The 16,604-nt window shown below is 44.3% G+C and overlaps 1 protein-coding gene and 1 long non-coding RNA gene across 4 annotated transcripts in view; one reads left to right on the top strand and one right to left on the bottom strand.

Moving 5' to 3' along the window:
* The window catches only part of CDH20 (cadherin 20), a 162,873-nt gene that overhangs the window by 142,074 nt on the left and 4,195 nt on the right, over positions 1–16,604 (top strand). For both annotated transcript variants that reach the window (XM_081014751.1, XM_081014752.1), the window contains exons 7-10: positions 2,192–2,445; positions 7,014–7,150; positions 9,425–9,546; positions 11,762–11,879. In XM_081014751.1, the coding sequence (XP_080870877.1) occupies positions 2,192–2,445; positions 7,014–7,150; positions 9,425–9,546; positions 11,762–11,879 (631 nt within the window). The remainder of the gene's footprint in view (positions 1–2,191; positions 2,446–7,013; positions 7,151–9,424; positions 9,547–11,761; positions 11,880–16,604) is intronic.
* LOC308482123 overlaps positions 7,046–16,604 on the bottom strand; it is a 72,301-nt gene continuing 62,742 nt past the window's right edge. Inside the window, exon 4 of one of the 2 annotated variants that reach the window (XR_013989058.1) lies at positions 7,046–7,146. This is a non-coding gene — a long non-coding RNA (uncharacterized lncRNA). Of the gene's footprint in view, positions 7,147–15,022; positions 16,122–16,604 lie in introns of those variants that run through there. The other variant, XR_013989059.1, reaches the window with a different exon arrangement.

Here is a 16,604-nt window from a genome sequence, read left to right as displayed (position 1 = left end):
TCATTGGGGCTGTTCCAGGTAAAGTCCCATTGGCTTCAGTGGGCCATTACATTTTCACTTGGACATGTAAGATATTTGATGAATAATACCAAAAATGTAATACACACACACATATACATCTATCTATCATCTATCTATCTGCAAACACATGTCTCATGTATTGTTCTTGAGGGATGTTCCTAGACTGGCATAGTTCCCTGCTGAGTGTTTGCTAGCAAACTGGGATTTGCTGTTGCTGACTGTGTTAATTAATGCATTCCTCCATTCAGCATATGCCTTCCTCAAGAAGATACAAATCCCCAAAATTAAAGTAAATATAAACTATCAATTTGTGCTTAAAAAAAAAAAATCCCAGTGCACAGAACAGATTTGAACTTCTTCCAAGATAGTGCTTGCCTCTAAAACCAAGACAACAGCTTTAGAAGCACACATTTTGTTTTGATCAAAATCTGTGCCAGTTACAAGGATTCCATTTTGCTAATATTCAGCATTAAACTACCCATTATGTAAAAGTAAAGAGCGTATAACCATTGTATTCTTGGAAATTAAATTATCAGCAGGAGGCCTCATAATGCTCTAAAAGACCCTTGCAACCATTTCTAGATCCACTTTTATGAAGGTTCTTTGGACATTCCTAGGCTTCGCTTTGCTCTTGCCGCTAAGATTCTTTTCAATTATCATTTTATTGTTATACATAAAAAGTGCACGCTAAGTATCACTGCAGTACAATTATCGGCATCAATTTCCTTCGCATGTAAAACTGTATCAAGAAAGGGCATGAAAAACCAGCATGGAAAAAAAAGAATGTCTTCTGCAAAAGGAAGACGTTAGTACGGTTGCCTTTCAGTACCAGGTTCGCTTTGTGATAAAGCCCTCCCTCTAACGTTTAGGCAATAATAATAAAGGACTTAGAAGAACAGCCAAAACAGAATACATTTGAACGTCGCTAATTTCCGTGGAATAGCTAAGCCATGTGCTTAACTCTCCCACATTGAAATAAATAAAATTAATGGTGCTTCACCCTGGCTGAATTATAGCAATTAAAATATAATTAAATGCATTATGTACAACATTTTTGTTATATGCTCAAAGTGCTTAACACACATAGCTAGGTGTGGGGTATTAAACTGAATCCTGGTAAGACTCAGGTGCTGTGGACTGTGGGCTCCCATGTCCAGGATGTGGGCAGAAAGCCTGTCCTTGATGGAATTGCACCCCCTTGAAGGAGCAGGTATATGGGGGGGGTTGGGGGAGTGAGTGCTCCTTGATCCGGTTTTGTCACCTGAAGCCCAGGTGGTTCCAGTGTCAGGGAGTATCTCCTCTCAGGTATGGCTGCTTCACCAGCGATGGGCATTCCTGAATAGGAAAAAACCTGACCACTGTAGCCCATGTTCTGGCAAATTCCAGGCTGGACTTTTGCAACAGACTCTACATGGGGCTGCTCTTGAAGACTGTCTGGAAGCTGCAGCAAGTGCAGAATGCAGTGTCCAGAGAGCGGATAGGAATAGCTGGTTGAACTTGTGCAACACCAGTGTTTTTTAAAAAATGCACTGGTTGCGAGTCAATTTCTGAGCCCAGTTCATGGTGCTTATGCTGACAAGTGGCTTGGGACCCAAATATCTGAAAGACTGACTCCTTCCGTATCAACCTGTCCATGAATTAAGTTCTACGGGGGGTACCCTATTGGTGATTCCACCATAAGGGAATTCAAGAAGTGGGGGCATGTGAATGGGCCTTCTCTGTAGCAGCTCTGCATCTTTGGAAGGACCTAATTTGCAAAAACAAAACAAACAAAAAACAAACCCCTGAGTTCAAAAGAGCAAAGCCTTCTTCTTGCTGTTCCTATTTGGATTTGGGGGGTGCGTGTGGTGGACACATACTGGCGCCCAATCCTGGCTACTGCTGGAACTGGACTGGGGCACAAGATGACATGCTAGACCTGGCTATCCTCTGTGACTGCTTGCACAACCCTCACCCGATTATTACAATAATATCTGGGATGCATTTTGTTAAAATGAAAGCAGCAAAGTTGTGGGGCTGTCGTGTTCATCCAGCCGGTTACATACAATGTAAGTGATACGAGTTTAAACGGGAAGTGTTTTCTTTTAAAGGAATTGGGTGGTATGGCTCATGACGTTCTGTACAGTCTCAGAGGAGGTCTTCTAATGCTTTATTTCTTCTTCGCCTTCAGCCCTTGAACTTTGAGAGGAAGAAGAGCTACACTTTAAAGGTGGAGGGTGCCAATCCCCACTTAGAAATGCGCTTCCTGAACCTGGGCCCCTTCCGTGACACGGCAACTGTACACATCACCGTTGAGGATGTGGAAGAACCCCCACTCTTTGAGCCTAGCTTTTATTTCGTGGAAGTCCCTGAAGATGTGGACATTGGGACCACCATACAAATGATTTATGCCAAGGACCCGGATGTGACCAACAACTCCATCAGGTTCCTTTCTTTCCTTGTTTCTCTTTTTTCCCCATCATCCTAAATATCCACTATGTTAACTCCTAGGATTGTTCTTGTTACTTTAGGCGAGTAATGCAGATTCAGAAATTTATTATTCTTTATTTAATAGGATTTATATGCCACCCTTCGTCATAAGATCTCAGGGCAAGTTCACAGAATGAAATACAGAATTAGAACAAGTAAATAATTAAAACGAAACAATAACACCCCCCTTCCCACAGACACATATAAAAGGCTGAAGAATATTAATCTGCCAGTTTCAAATAAATGCTTAACCTTAGATGCTAGCAAGGCTATACATTATTTTGTGCAGGCAAAATCACCATTTACTTGTCCTCTCTGAATCAGAGGCAAGATTTAAGAACTGGCTCTCTCCAGTGCCTCCAGAGTTAATTAACCATTATCAATTTAGGACAGATGGTATTGAGTCTCTGTCAGTGAGGAGGTTGCAGCTTACTATTCAGGCAACAAAAGGATGGTTTAGGTCATCCCTGCTCAAAATAATCCCATTCTACACTGTTACACTCTGAGAATAATAATAATGAGAATAATAATAATAATAATAATAATAATAATAATAACTACTACTTTTATTTGTATCCCGCCCTCCCCAGCCGAGACTGGGCTCAGGGCGGCTAACATCAAATACATAACATTGGTATAAAATCAAACAATAATTAAATTACCTCCTAAAAACAAGTCAGGATCAAATTAACATCTAATTAGATGGCTTTCCGCAGGATTAGAGTTGGGAACAGTAAATGTTCATCAGTATGTATTTACATGACCAGCGTAACATGTGGCCCAGTCTAGGCCTCCCACAAATTTCAGGAAACTGAAGCTCCTTGTCATGGAAGTTTTGCCTGAGGAAAGACATCTGGAACTGTCCAGAGCAACTGAGTAATGATTGCGTGATAATTTATTATGTGAAAAGAGGGGAAACGTGCTCTCCTTTCTTCAGGTCTCTCAATCTTACCGTAATGTCTCGTCTTCCTCTCGAAGCAGGAGACTTTGGCCAAGGGGATGTGTGCAAATATGCACCCCTTGCTATAGTTTCTTTAAAGCTTCATGGGCTATAGATAGAAAAGAAGATTTGGGATAGGTGGGTCTTCATATAGATGTGGAAGTAAAGGGAATCTCTTTCTTGAAAGTCTGGTGAGCACAGTGATCTATTGTTATGCACTCTCCAGCTGCCCCGGGGCGGGGGGGGTGACACATTCCAGGGGTTTCGTTTCCTTTGAGTGACAGAGCACTGTGAGGGCCTAGGACATTTTTGCTTCATTTATAAATATATAACCAGATAGCACAGGGAGGAAAAAAGGAGAACTCCTACAAGGTAGCAAATCTGCATCAGATGCCCAGACAGACTTTGCACACCAAAGCACTTCACATTCTGGCAACCCCCTGATGTCTCTGTTTCTGTGTCTTCAAAATAACAAACTCTTGTGTCTCTCACCACCACCACCACCACCACATATTCTCCTGGGGCTTTCTACATGCTAAATATTGTGCTCTACCCTGTAAAATCCTCAAAGTTTGAAGCCTCCAACAGCCTTCACAGGATGTTTTATTAAATACAGACAGTGTGAACAAGAGTTCTGGAGAACTTGAAAGCTTGCTCACAACTTTCTGATATTTCAGTCTGCCCTATTAGATTCTCCCCCCCCCCCCCATAGACCAATGTGGCTACTTACAATTTTAGTATTATAGATGGTTTAATGAACAGATCTTAGTCTTACCCCATGATATGCCAGTAGTACACAGCTGAATTATAACTGATATAATTTGGTTTTGTGGGCGTCCCATAAGCACAATTCCACCGGAAAATGTTCGGGGATTCCAGTGGTTATTTCAATAAATAAGGGCAATGCTATGTTTGTCAACGGAATTTCAGAAAGGCGGGCCATATTACCAGAATGCTCACCGAACGCACCAGAAACTCTCAAATCCTCTTATCCCTGCCTTTCTTGACATCTGGATTGCCCACATTGGGAGATGCTGATTGCTGAAGGCATGGCCTGATTAATTCAGAATGACTAAGGGAGATTATGTAAACAGTTCAATGGACTCGAGTGCTGAGAACCAATTATTAATAACAGGCAAACATGTGCAAAGAATGCAGTACAAAAACTCCACCTGTGCTGCATGACACCAGTGATTAATGTTGCACCACTAATCACAAGGCCATATTCAATTTCAGATACAAGTATGCCCTAAACTGTCAGAGGAGAATTTTTTTCAATGGGCGTTTGCAAGACAGATCATTATTTCACAATCTAAAGCTTTTGTGTGGCTTTCCTTAATAAATCTAGCAGACTGGGGGATACATCTTTATTTTAAAAGTGAGAGAGAGCATTCACAATGATGATTTTTCCTCCCTTCTTCTTATTCTTCGACTAAACAAAGCTGCTTCTTTCTTTCAAAGCAGTTCAACAACGTTGTGTGCCTTGCGTTTCCTTTGCCGCGTGTTTCCCTTGCACAATTAGAACACGTTGGGTTGCGTCCCACACAGTTCTTCTGCTTGCACAACATACTTCCGCTTCCTTAATGGGACTTTACCCTCCCCTCCCCCAGCTCTCTGTAAACCCTCAAAATCTTCTCCAAAGAGTTGGGAGAATCTGTGGGGCAGATTTTGGGGTCATGCAAGGAACAGGAGCAAAGAGGAATCCCTTTGTGTGAGCAGAACTCCACTTGTGCAGCAGCACTGGTCACAAATTGCAGCTCACTGTTTGTATAGCACTCTCTACTTATTGTTGTTATTTACCATATTTTTCGCTCTATAGGATGCACTGGACCATAGGAAGCACCAGACCATAGGAGGGGGAGAACAGGGGAAAAAAATTTTTCTTGTTCTCCCCCTCTAAAACAAGGTGCGTTCAAGGTGCATTCACCCAAAGCCTCCAGAGTGCAGCGGGAGTTCCTTGGAAGGCTAGCTTAGAAGCCCGGAGAGCGAGAGGGGTCGGTGCGCACTGACCCCTCTTGCTCTCCAGGCTTCAGTGTAGGCAACCTGAAGTGCGGGGGGGAGTTCCCACTGGGCTCTGGAGGCTTCAGGTTTCTTTCGACCTGCTGTTTGGGGCTGGCGGTGGGGGGAAGCGCCAGCTTCAAAGATCCCTGAAGCCTTTGGAGCGCAGGTCCCGCTGTGGGGTGGGGTGAAGGCACCCCGCTGCCCTGCAGAGGCTTTGCTCGCAGCCACCCCCAAGCTAGAACAGCAAGACGGAGCGCTCCGTAGCACTCTGTCTCCCTGTTCTGGCTTTGGGCTTAGCCGCGCAGCCTGCATTCGCTCTATAGGACGCACACACATTTCCCCTTAATTTTTGGAGGTCAAAAAGTGCGTACTATAGAGCGAAAAATACGGTAAATGTGTTGGTCACTTTATTTTGACCAAGGCAACCCAAAGCAACTTACAAACACACCCCATGTAGATACATTGAAACCGAGCTGGGGGTAGTGGTTGCATGAAAATCTTCCCACCCACTGCTAAAAGACCACGGATAGTTCAGAGCCAAAGGCCTGGTTATAGAGGAAACTTTGCCTGGCACCTAAAGATATATAATGTTGTCAACATACTTTGCATCTGCCCCCCCCCCCTTACCAGATGCAACAGTGGGTCAATCCTTGTAACAATACCAGAAGGTAGGCCAGTTTTATGATTCCCATATTGCTAGTTAGGGAGACTGACTCAGGCAGTCAAATGGATTTGCAAAAAATCATCAGTCAATAAAGCTGTGATAAACATTTTAACATAGATGAACCCCAGTACAGCGGACCCCATTTCATTTAATACTTTTGAATGATCCATTCTGCCTTTGTCTCTCTCTGCTCATTTCCCTCTTCTTGCTTTCCACATGGAGGGGAGACAGCACAGACACAGAAGAGACCCCCGTAATTTTGGTTATATGGAATTTTTGCATATGTGTGACCCTTAGAGCTGAATCTTCACGTATGATGCCACATGACTGTATTTCTTTTTGTCTGTCCTCAACCTGCTGTGCCAATTGACTTATTTGGGTCTGGGGTAGGAAAAAATATCCTATCTGCTCTCCAACCAGTCATAATTTGGTAAAAGTCACTCTTGTCCATCTTAGTTGTCATTTATTTTCCTAAACTGAAGAAAGGAAGTCTCATACTCTCTTGCCTTTTCTCATATGAAGTTGCAACATGTCCTTATTCATTTTCACTTCTGCAGCCTTTTCAGTTCTTATATTCATTTTCAGATCAGGTGAAAATAACTATTATACAGTAGTATAATAGAACAACAGAGCACTTTATTTATTATTCACTGTCAGGAGAAACAAAAAAAAATGTTCAAAATTAGTTATAATTGTTTTCAACTATTCTTGCTATTCTAGTTGTTGTTGTTTTTATTTTTAAAAAACTATTATAGGATAAAAGCAATCAAACAAATTATCAAGCCATGCTTTAAATTTAGTGTCTGAACTAGAAGCAAACCAGAGAATTAAAAATTACCAATGAACCTGAACGGAACCTTGATTAGGAATGATTTATGCCTTGCATATAATGCCTTCTAAATGTATACTTTTTTACAGGTATTCCATTGATCGAAGCAGTGATCCCGGACGCTTCTTTTATGTTGACATTGCAACAGGTGCTCTGATGACTGCAAGACCTCTGGATCGGGAAGACATTTCATGGCACAATATCACCGTCCTGGCCGTGGAGCTGAGTAAGGAGAACAAAAACCATGCAAATATGTTTGTTTCAACATTTTCGGCTGCTGCACATTTATCTCCATCTTATCCTCCTTTCAATTATGTTTTATTGTTTATTAACATGGAAACACAAGAGTTCAATACAGTGGTACCTCTGGTTATGTACTTAATTCGTTCCGGAAGGTCCGTTCTTAACCTGAAACTGTTCTTAACCTGAAGCACCACTTTAGCTAATGGGGCCTCCTGCTGCTGCCGCACCACTGGAGCACAATTTCTGTTCTCATCCTGAAGCAAAGTTCTTAATCCGAGGTACTATTTCTGGGTTAGCGGAGTCTGTAACCTGAAGCATACCCGAGGTACCACTGTATAAGCACGTTCCTTACTCCAGTTATCTCCAGATGTATTTTACTGGGGTTCCAATTTAACCAGCATTTAAAACCAACTCTGGCAGACTCTTGGGGTGGTCCAATCCTATGGCAAGATCCACTGTGGATTTCTGGCTCAGCTGGCTAATTCCTAGTTCAGACCCCAACCCCGGCTCAGCCAAAGCCAGCATAACTTGTTCAGCTCAGCCAAAGTTTGCTGAGCTGAGGCCAGTGTAAGTCCCCCAAAGGGGGCATTCTGGGGTGGGACCAGAAAGAGGAGACATAGGCTGGATCATAATCCCATTCAGCTCAGTCATGTGACTTGGCAACCTGGCATAGGACATTTATTTTAAAGGCTTGTACTCCTTCTGCCAGGCTTAGGATGGGGTTTGGATGTGGTGCAACTTTACACTGGCTCGCTCTACACCAGCCTCATGCGCATAGGACTGCTTCCTCGATAACTTCATTGCAGTTAAGAAACAGCCCGAGTTCAGCCTACACAAGCCGTATGACATGCATATTTATATGCACTGCAGTGGAAGCCACACTTTGCATCTGATTGAGGGAATGAAAGTAGCATTTAATTTTTACGCTCCTAGGGAGGTCTGCAAATGAAATGTTTACTCAAACCATTAGCATTCAAGGGAATTGTTGTTTAATTTCTCTTTCTTGCTTTTTTTTAAAAATTAAAAAAAATGAAGTTCAGATAAGAGCTAGCACACACACTCTCGCCCCCAAGAACTATTAGTAGCAAAAACAGATGCTCTGAATATTACAGGGCTTATCAGAGTAGAAAGCAGCATTATCAGGAAGGATTGAATGGCTCAGGGATTTGCTAATGAGCTCAGAGCCTTTCACTTCTAGGTCACTGGTTCAAAACCTCCTTGAGCCAGTAGCAAGCGACTGTTATCACCATCTGCTTGCTTGCTTTTTTTAGTGGCCTCTAGAAATAATTTTGTAATAAACCCGTGTTTAGGGCAGGGAAAGCTGCTTACTAGGGTCTCAGATATGTACCGAAACGTAGGGGTCACTGTTGCTTGAGAACTACTGTGGCATTTCTGAGAAACCTCCTGCCCCCGTACATATTTAGAGTTTCAGTGTATGAAACACTGGCCGGAAATAGACATTACAGCAAACAAGGGTCATTTTTTTCAAAAAAAGTTATCTGTGTCACATTCTCATCCGATGGGGGAAGAAATTAGTTTGGTTTGCATTTTTAAATGAACCTACGTAATTCACACTTTCAGAAACACTAATCGTGCTGTGGGAACACTTTTCTATCAATCTGAGTCAGAAATTGTGAAGACGTTTGACTCTTCAATTTTTCATACATAAATGCAACAAGCACTTTGTGTAAGAGACTTAGGAGCATTCCTAGGGACTGGGCAGGTTGGCCCTCTCGAAGGCGCAGGCTCGTGTGTGTGCACAAAAATCATGCCTCTCCACTCTGGCTTGGAGCCTGCCCAGCCATCCAAACATTCTCCAGTTTGCTCCTCCGCCGTTTGGGGGAGGGCACCAATATTTCTCCTTGCCAAGGGTTTAAGGGGTGGGGGTTGCCGACACAGCTCCTTGCAAGGGGACACTGATATAGCTCCTTGCCAAGGGTGCAAAGGAGCCTAGTTACTCCTCTGAACACACTAGAAAATTTTTATAGAATCACAGAATTGCAGAGTTGGAAGGGTCCTTGAGGGTCATCTGGTCCATCCCTCTGCCCACAGCTGTCCCTGGTGGGCTCGAACCTTCTAGACACATCAAGTAATGAAAGCAGAGCCTCAAGAGCTCAACATGTGCTGTAACGCACTGCAGGTCTGCCTGCTCTTCTTGGACAACCGCAACTCTCAAATGTAATGCATGGCACCAAGATTAATATACACCAGGGCCAAGCCACTCTGATTTTTTTTGCTTCGTTCTACCTTCTTTCAGACAACCCCTCGCAGGTTGGCAGTGTTTCTGTCACGATAAGAGTGCTGGATGTGAATGACAACGCTCCAGAATTCTCCAGGTTCTACGAGGCTTTTGTATGTGAAAATGCTAAAGCCGGACAGGTGAGAGAAGCTAAGAAAAACTGCACCATCTTCTGTGTGAATACTCCACTGTATAGCCTGAGCTTACAAAATTAGAGGGATTTAAGGGTACTACCTGTGGACCCAGGGCTTTTTTCCCCAGGGGGAACGTGCCAGAACTCAGGTGGATGCGACTGCCATTCTGACAGAAAGAGGGTGGCATTCATGGTGAGTTCCGGCACCTCTTTTTCTAGAAAATTAGCACTTTTCGGACCCATGAATTAATGTTTTGTGCAATGCCAGCATAGTAAGAGGTAAAGGGACCCCTGACAGTTAAGTCCAGTCGCAAACGACTCTGGGGTTGTGGCACTCATCTCGCTTTACAGGCCAACGGAGCCTGCATTTGTCCACTCCGCAGACAGTTTTTCCAGGTCATGTGGCCAGCATGACTAAGCCGCTTCTGGCACAATGGAACACCAAAACCAGAGCAGTGCACAGAAACGCCATTTACCTTCCCGCCGGAGCGGTACCTCTTAATCTACTTGCAATTTTTGGCGTGCTTTCGAACTGCTAGGTTGGCAGGAGCTGGGACCGAGCAACAGGAGCTCACCCCATCACAGGGATTTGAACCACCGACCTTTTGATTGGCAAGCCCAAGGCTCAGTGGTTTAGCCCACAGCGCCACCCGCGTCCCATGCCGGCATAGTAGTGACTCTTAATATTTCTGCTTCAGAGCTACCAGTGAGTTGAGGAATAATGGTGGGTGAACTAGCAGAATGCCAGAGAAGACCCTTAAACTTGGATCAGCTAAATCATTGTGTCCTTTTACTTCCAGGGTTATTATGCAGGCTTTGGGGTGCAGGTACGGCCAGGGCATGGAGTTTGTTTAACAGCTACCTGTGTTCCTGAATCCAAAGAACTATTGAGAATTTGTTTTGACTCCCTTTTAGCTCATTTCTCACTACCCAGTTCAGTTCTGCATATTTCATTCACAGCTACATCTGCAAGAAATCACATATATTAACCTTTCTCTGACATTCTCCATGGTTAATGCTTACTGTGAAGGTGTCCCCACATGGTCCTGTTTTATATTTAGATACAAGTTGAAACAGCACTTTTTCTTTTCTCCTTTTCCAGTCCAAAATGCAATTAAATACAAATCTGACCATGCAAGCATCCTTCATATGAAAATACAGAATGAGTGATTTACCTCCCTCTTTCTCTTACAATTTTTGGCAGCATGCAAGTATTTGAGTTGCATCCAGTGGATGCACTAACCCAAGGCAGCTCATCCAACCAGTCTTTCTCTTCCCCTCGTCCTCACCTCCTGCAGCCTGAAAATCCAACTCCAGAAAGCTGGAGAATAAACAGAGAGGTCTCATAGCAGCAGAGCTGGAGCAAGATCTCTCTGCTTAATTCCAGCCAGTTCCCCTCTCACACTGCAGCTGCATTACAGGGCAGCCCCTACCATTCAGCCCCCCTTGGACCCTCAGAAGAAGGTTTGTAGTGAGGCACAGGGCAGGAGGGGGGAAAAGAAAGTTCAGTTGCAGGAGGTTCCTTCATGCTCATACAACCGTTGGGCACAACCCTTTGGATTTGCAAGGCTCTTCTTGAAGCAGAAGTTGTGTCTAGGAGGTCTCCTAGAGTTACATGCAAAGTTTCTTTAGTCCTATGATCCTGGTGGGCGTCTTCAGGGCCACAGGCTATTTCAGATCTTCCTCCCTGAGAGATGGAGACAGATTCTGAAAGCCTCCCACTCCATAACCTCAGCAGCTCTGGCCTTCTCAAGGTCAAAGCTCCAGTGTCATAGACTCAGAATTGCAGAGTTGGGAGGGACCACAAAGAATGCAGGAATCTTTTGTCCAACATGGGCCTCAAACCCATGACCCTGAGGTTAAGAGTCTCAAGCTCTACCCACTGAACTATCAGAAAGGGGGCGTGCTGGGGAAGGTTCACAGGCATACCAGGGACTGAACCTGTGACCTCCTACACACAAAGCATACGCTCCGTCTCCTGTCTATGGGACATCCAAATGTTAATTTGCCCTTCTCATATTTTAGCCAGCTTAGGTTCGCCCATTCTGTTTTTAATCATTTCACTCACCATTGATTCTGGCAACATATTGATTGCCTTCATAGATCCCTGCTCCCTCAAGAAGATGAATCTGGGCTTGGCTTTTCCTTGCAATCCTGAAACACAGCTTTCTCCTGCACTGGAGCTCTCATCAGACCCTTTGTTTTGCTCTCCCCTCCTACAGCTGATTCAGACAGTGAGCGCGATTGACCAGGACGACCCACAAGAGGGACAGCACTTCTACTATAGCTTGGCTCCCGAGGCAGCTAACAACCCCAACTTTACTCTAAGGGACAATCAAGGTAATTGGAGCGGACACCCATTTGTTTCGCTAACTAACGTCTTCTGCAGTGAGTTGGTCTTGGAAGGCTTGGACTTAGCACTGCGTCACGAGACTGCCATTGCAAATGATGCCAAGTGACACCTGCTCCTTAAGGGCAGCAATAAAATGACATATTATTTTACACTTTGAACAGTTAATCCAGAAATTTCCCCCTGTCTACATATTTCTCAGTGACAGGTTCTCTTATTTTGAGGAAATGTGCCAATGCCGTGCAAATTCAAGCCTTGTTGTCATGCTCGTGGGCACCTTCTCTGAATGTTACCCTGCTCAAAATGCTTTAAAGGTCAGGCTTATAACTGGAATTGCAGGGGAAATCTAGGGGGTTATTATTTGGCTCTTTCCCCACACCCACCCAGAGCACGGAAAACAGCATTTCCTAGGTACTTAAGAAGCGAGGAGTTTGCCTGCCCAGATGCTGTCCCCATCTCACTCTGGGAGCCAGATCTCAGTTCAAGGAAAACACATGACAACATATTTGGGATTAAAATGGCCACAACTTTATTAAATTTCAGATGGCTTAGGCATTGGGCGTATAGCCCTCTCAGCCCCCAGCTGGGGTCTGAGGCAAGACAGGGTCAATTGGGAATATGGGGACACTCAGGACCAGATTTAGTGATGAGGCCCTAAGCTACTGAAGGTAATGGGGCCCTTTATATGTCCACCTGTCCCTTGTCAACAACAAATTGTCACTGGTTTTTGTGTTGAATATACGCTATATGGTAATTTATGGACCTAATAGGTCCATACACAACACAAAACACTGTTGCTGTATGTAGGTTTTATTTTATTTGTTTTTTATATTATATTTTGGAAATGTACATCCAGGTGTGTTTTTCCTGTAAATTTTTTTGGGGGGGCCCCAAGAGAGCGTTAGCTTTTTCGTAAATCCGGCACTGGGGACCCTGCAAAATTTGCCTTTACACAGCTGGCCCCCTCCCGCATTGCTGAGGGGAGCTCAGTGGCCCACTGCTGTGTGCTTGTGGTCAGAGACTCCCCTCAGGACCCCTCTAATGGGGAACCCTGATATTGCCACCACCAAAAAGGGTGAGTCACCACGACACCCCTTCCTTGGTTGTTGAACTAAAGGATTCCACCCAAGGCCTAAAACCGCAAAATTTGTGACAATTGCTACCAGGAAGACAAAACCTGAAGAGCAGGGGAAATATCTTCATGGCTCTGAAAAACAGCAATCCGACCGTAGCAATGCCCCTGGACCTGGAAAGGAAAAAGGTCAGCCTGGAAAAAAAGATAATATTGGAGAAAGAGCTGGGTGGGTGACGCTCTGGGGCTGACTGTCCTGCAGGCATCAGCACGAGGCCCCTTTTTATCCTCTAGGAGCAGACTGGAGTGAAGCCTGCTCAGTCCCAGTCTGCTCCTCTTGCCCCATCCCACAGAGAGGCCAATTTGAAAAGGGGGTTTTGGCAGGAGCCCAGAAAAACTCTGTGGTGACCAAGGGAGTGGGGTACAGCAGCGTGGCTGCAAGATGACAGTGGGCCACAAACCTCACCCACCACCAGACCCAGTGAGCAGATACAGTCATACCTCGGGTTACAGACGCTTCGGGTTGTGCGATTTCGGGTTGCGCACAGCACCGAACCCGGAAGTACCGGAACGGGTTACTTCCAGGTTTCGGCGCTTGCACATGCACAGAAGCACTAAATTGCACTTTGTGCATGCACAGAAGCGCCGAATCATGACCCACGGACATGCGGGTTGCGAATGCTGCGGGTTGTGAATGTGCCTCCCGCACAGATCACGTTCGCAACCCGAGCATCCACTGTACTTCCAACTGCATGTGTAGAAAGAAGCATACAGTTGGAATGGCAAGTAGAACGCAAGAGGACCTCCATATAATATGCCTTAGGAGTGTCCTGTTCTAAGATACTGCATTCCATTTTACCCCACCCAGTGCAAGTCAACCAGAATGCTCAGTCATCAGTGGCCTGTTTTGAGGGTGTTTTGACTCCTTTTTTTACAATATATATATTATTAATAATTTCAAGTATAATTTGATACTTTGCTCCTGATGCATGGATAGTGCCATTTCAGACTTACTTATTTCTTATGCTTTTATATCGCCCACCCAGCCAAGTTCTCTGAGCGGTTTGCATAAACCATAAAAGAAAATCCACAACAGAACACTTAAGGCCATGTACACACATCTCCATTTACACCAGCTTCCACGCAAAACATAACATTAGCCACAGTTCATATCTACCTTGTAGTTTCTTGAGACATACTGCTGTTGGATGCATTTTTCCTCGGTTCCATCTGATTTGAAAACGTAAGCAACACACTCCCTGCACAGTTAAGCTGAGGTGCGTGCATTTGAGACAGTCATTGTGTTATGTGCAGGTGACAGCACACACAGAGATGACAACTTCACGAATAAGAGTTGGGGGGGGGCTGCAGGTACAGGGAAACCCAACAGGTAATGTGCACCAGGTGAGGACATCCACACCCCCTCTTTAGTGCATGCAACCATGTGGCAGATGCGACTTGAAACTCAGCAGGGGAAAACTGCCTCACTTGCATTTTAAACTGCTAATTCATACATAGCCCGAAATAAAATCACAGAAGCCTAGCAAAACAAACTAAAACCAGCACCAAACCCTAGTGAAAACCATTCAAACACAGCAAAAGGGAACTTGGTACAAAAACTGAAGCACCTGATACATCATTATTAAAAGGACTGGCACTCCGAGAATTGCATTTGCTGTTAGCATGGTATGGAATGGGGTGGCATAGAAATAAACAGCGCTGCAGCATCACCTAGTGGTGAAAACAATCTTCATAACATTAGGAAAAGCAGGGAGAGTAGAGATTTATGAAGCCTCCAGTTGTCTAAACCACTGAGCCTAGGGCTTGCCGATCAGAAGGTTGGCGGTTCGAATCCCCACGACGGGGGGAGCTCCCGTTTCTCGGTCCCAGCTCCTGCCAACCTAGCAGTTTGAAAGCACGTCAAAGTGCAAGTAGATAAATAGGTACTGCTACGGCGGGAAGATAAACGGCATTTCCGTGTGCTGCTCTGGTTCGCCAGAAGCGGATTAGTCATGCTGGCCACATGACCCAGAAAAACTGTCTGTGGACAAATGTCAGCTCCCTTGGCCAATAAAGTGAGATGAGCGCCGCAAGCCCAGAGTCGTCCACAACTGGACTTAACTATCAGGGGTCCTTTACCTTTACCTTTTTTTAGCATCACCTAGTGGTGAAAACAATCTTCGTAACATTAGGAAAAACAGGGGGAATAGAGATTTATGAAGCCTCAAGTTATTTCCATGTACATCCAATCACGGTTCACCTTGCTGAAAAGTGACATAGAATGTTCAGGATATTTTCTTCACAACAGCAGATATGTAATTTTCACACAGATAAGTTTTTCTTTGGATTGTTAGAGCGCTATTCCGTTTAGCGTTTGCCCATTGCAATAAAGTGATTCTATTACATACATCATCTGAAAGGCTGATCAGCATGTCACTGTGAATGCTGTACACTTCCTTTTCACCCAGTCCCTCCCCAGCATAGCTGGTCCTCTATTTGGGGTTCCTCTAAGCAGGGCCGGCCGTACCATTAAGCAAAGTAAGTTGGCTTCCTCAGGCAGCTGTATTTGGAAGTCAAGAAAGGGCAACAAAATTAACAACAATTAATTTAGGGGGTGGTTTTTTTGTTTTAACTGCTAGAGAGTTTTAGAAGCATTTCTGGTATTTTCTGCCTCAGGTGCCAAAACAACTTGGCCAGCCTTGCATACTACACCCAAGGTACCACTCGCTTCTCTGCCTCAGGCAGCAAAATGTCTTGGGCTGGCCCCCTGCCGCTTAAATTCAGAGGATAGATATGAATGCAGTCCTGTTCATTGTAGAAACCTGGGCATTCGGTGGGACAAAGGAATAATCTAATTATTCAGAGGAACTGCATATTAAATGTTTTGAAAAATTCTGAATATTAGCAGATCTTCTCTCCTTAGATAACAAAATGAAAATCTACTTCAGTAAGTAAGAGGTGTCTTCTTGCATCAGCATGTTCTAGCACTAAGCTGCCTATATCAGTTATTTTGAAACAGCTGCCAGAGTTTCCGGGGCATTGCCTTGCTAGAACACACTGTGACCCTGTCTTCCTTTTTTTGAACATGCGTTGCTGATGAGGTTGAAAGAAACCACCACTACAGCATTGGGTGATCCAGGCTCACTTCAACCTTGAGGCACTGTGTTGAGAGAGAGAAATTTGGGGAGAATTCTCAGCATCAGATGTACTTCCTACTGCCACCAAGCAAACAAGTGGTGTAATTTGGAGTGAGAGCAATGAGTGAATTGCTGTTCCTTGTGTTTTGTTTTGAAGACCAGTTTTCAAGCACAGCCATTGTATCAGTCACAAGAGCAGATATTGGTCCTGACCTGTGGTACTTAAATGTTCATTTAAACATTGAACCCTTGTCATCTTTTAAATGGGGGGGATCTCAGAACAGTGAATCAGGAAAACGTTTGGTTTTAGAAATGCTAGATGTCAGAATAAAATAGAAACTTTGGTATTTATTACTTTATAATCAGTAGAGCAATTAAAATAAAATTTAATTATTTTTTTTCAAAAAAATGGGGCAGGAGAGTTTGTGGTAGAACTCCCACTATTTCTTAAGTCTTGGTGGGTTGTGCCTCCCCCCCCCCCTTCTACATTCTCTCCCTCTAGGAGG

The sequence above is a fragment of the Podarcis pityusensis genome (assembly GCF_964106645.2).
Source record: "Podarcis pityusensis genome assembly, chromosome: 7".
In the NCBI taxonomy this organism is placed as follows: Eukaryota; Metazoa; Chordata; class Lepidosauria; order Squamata; family Lacertidae; genus Podarcis; species Podarcis pityusensis.
Note: the sequence above shows the minus strand (reverse complement) of the source record. Positions and strands in the feature narration are given on the sequence as shown.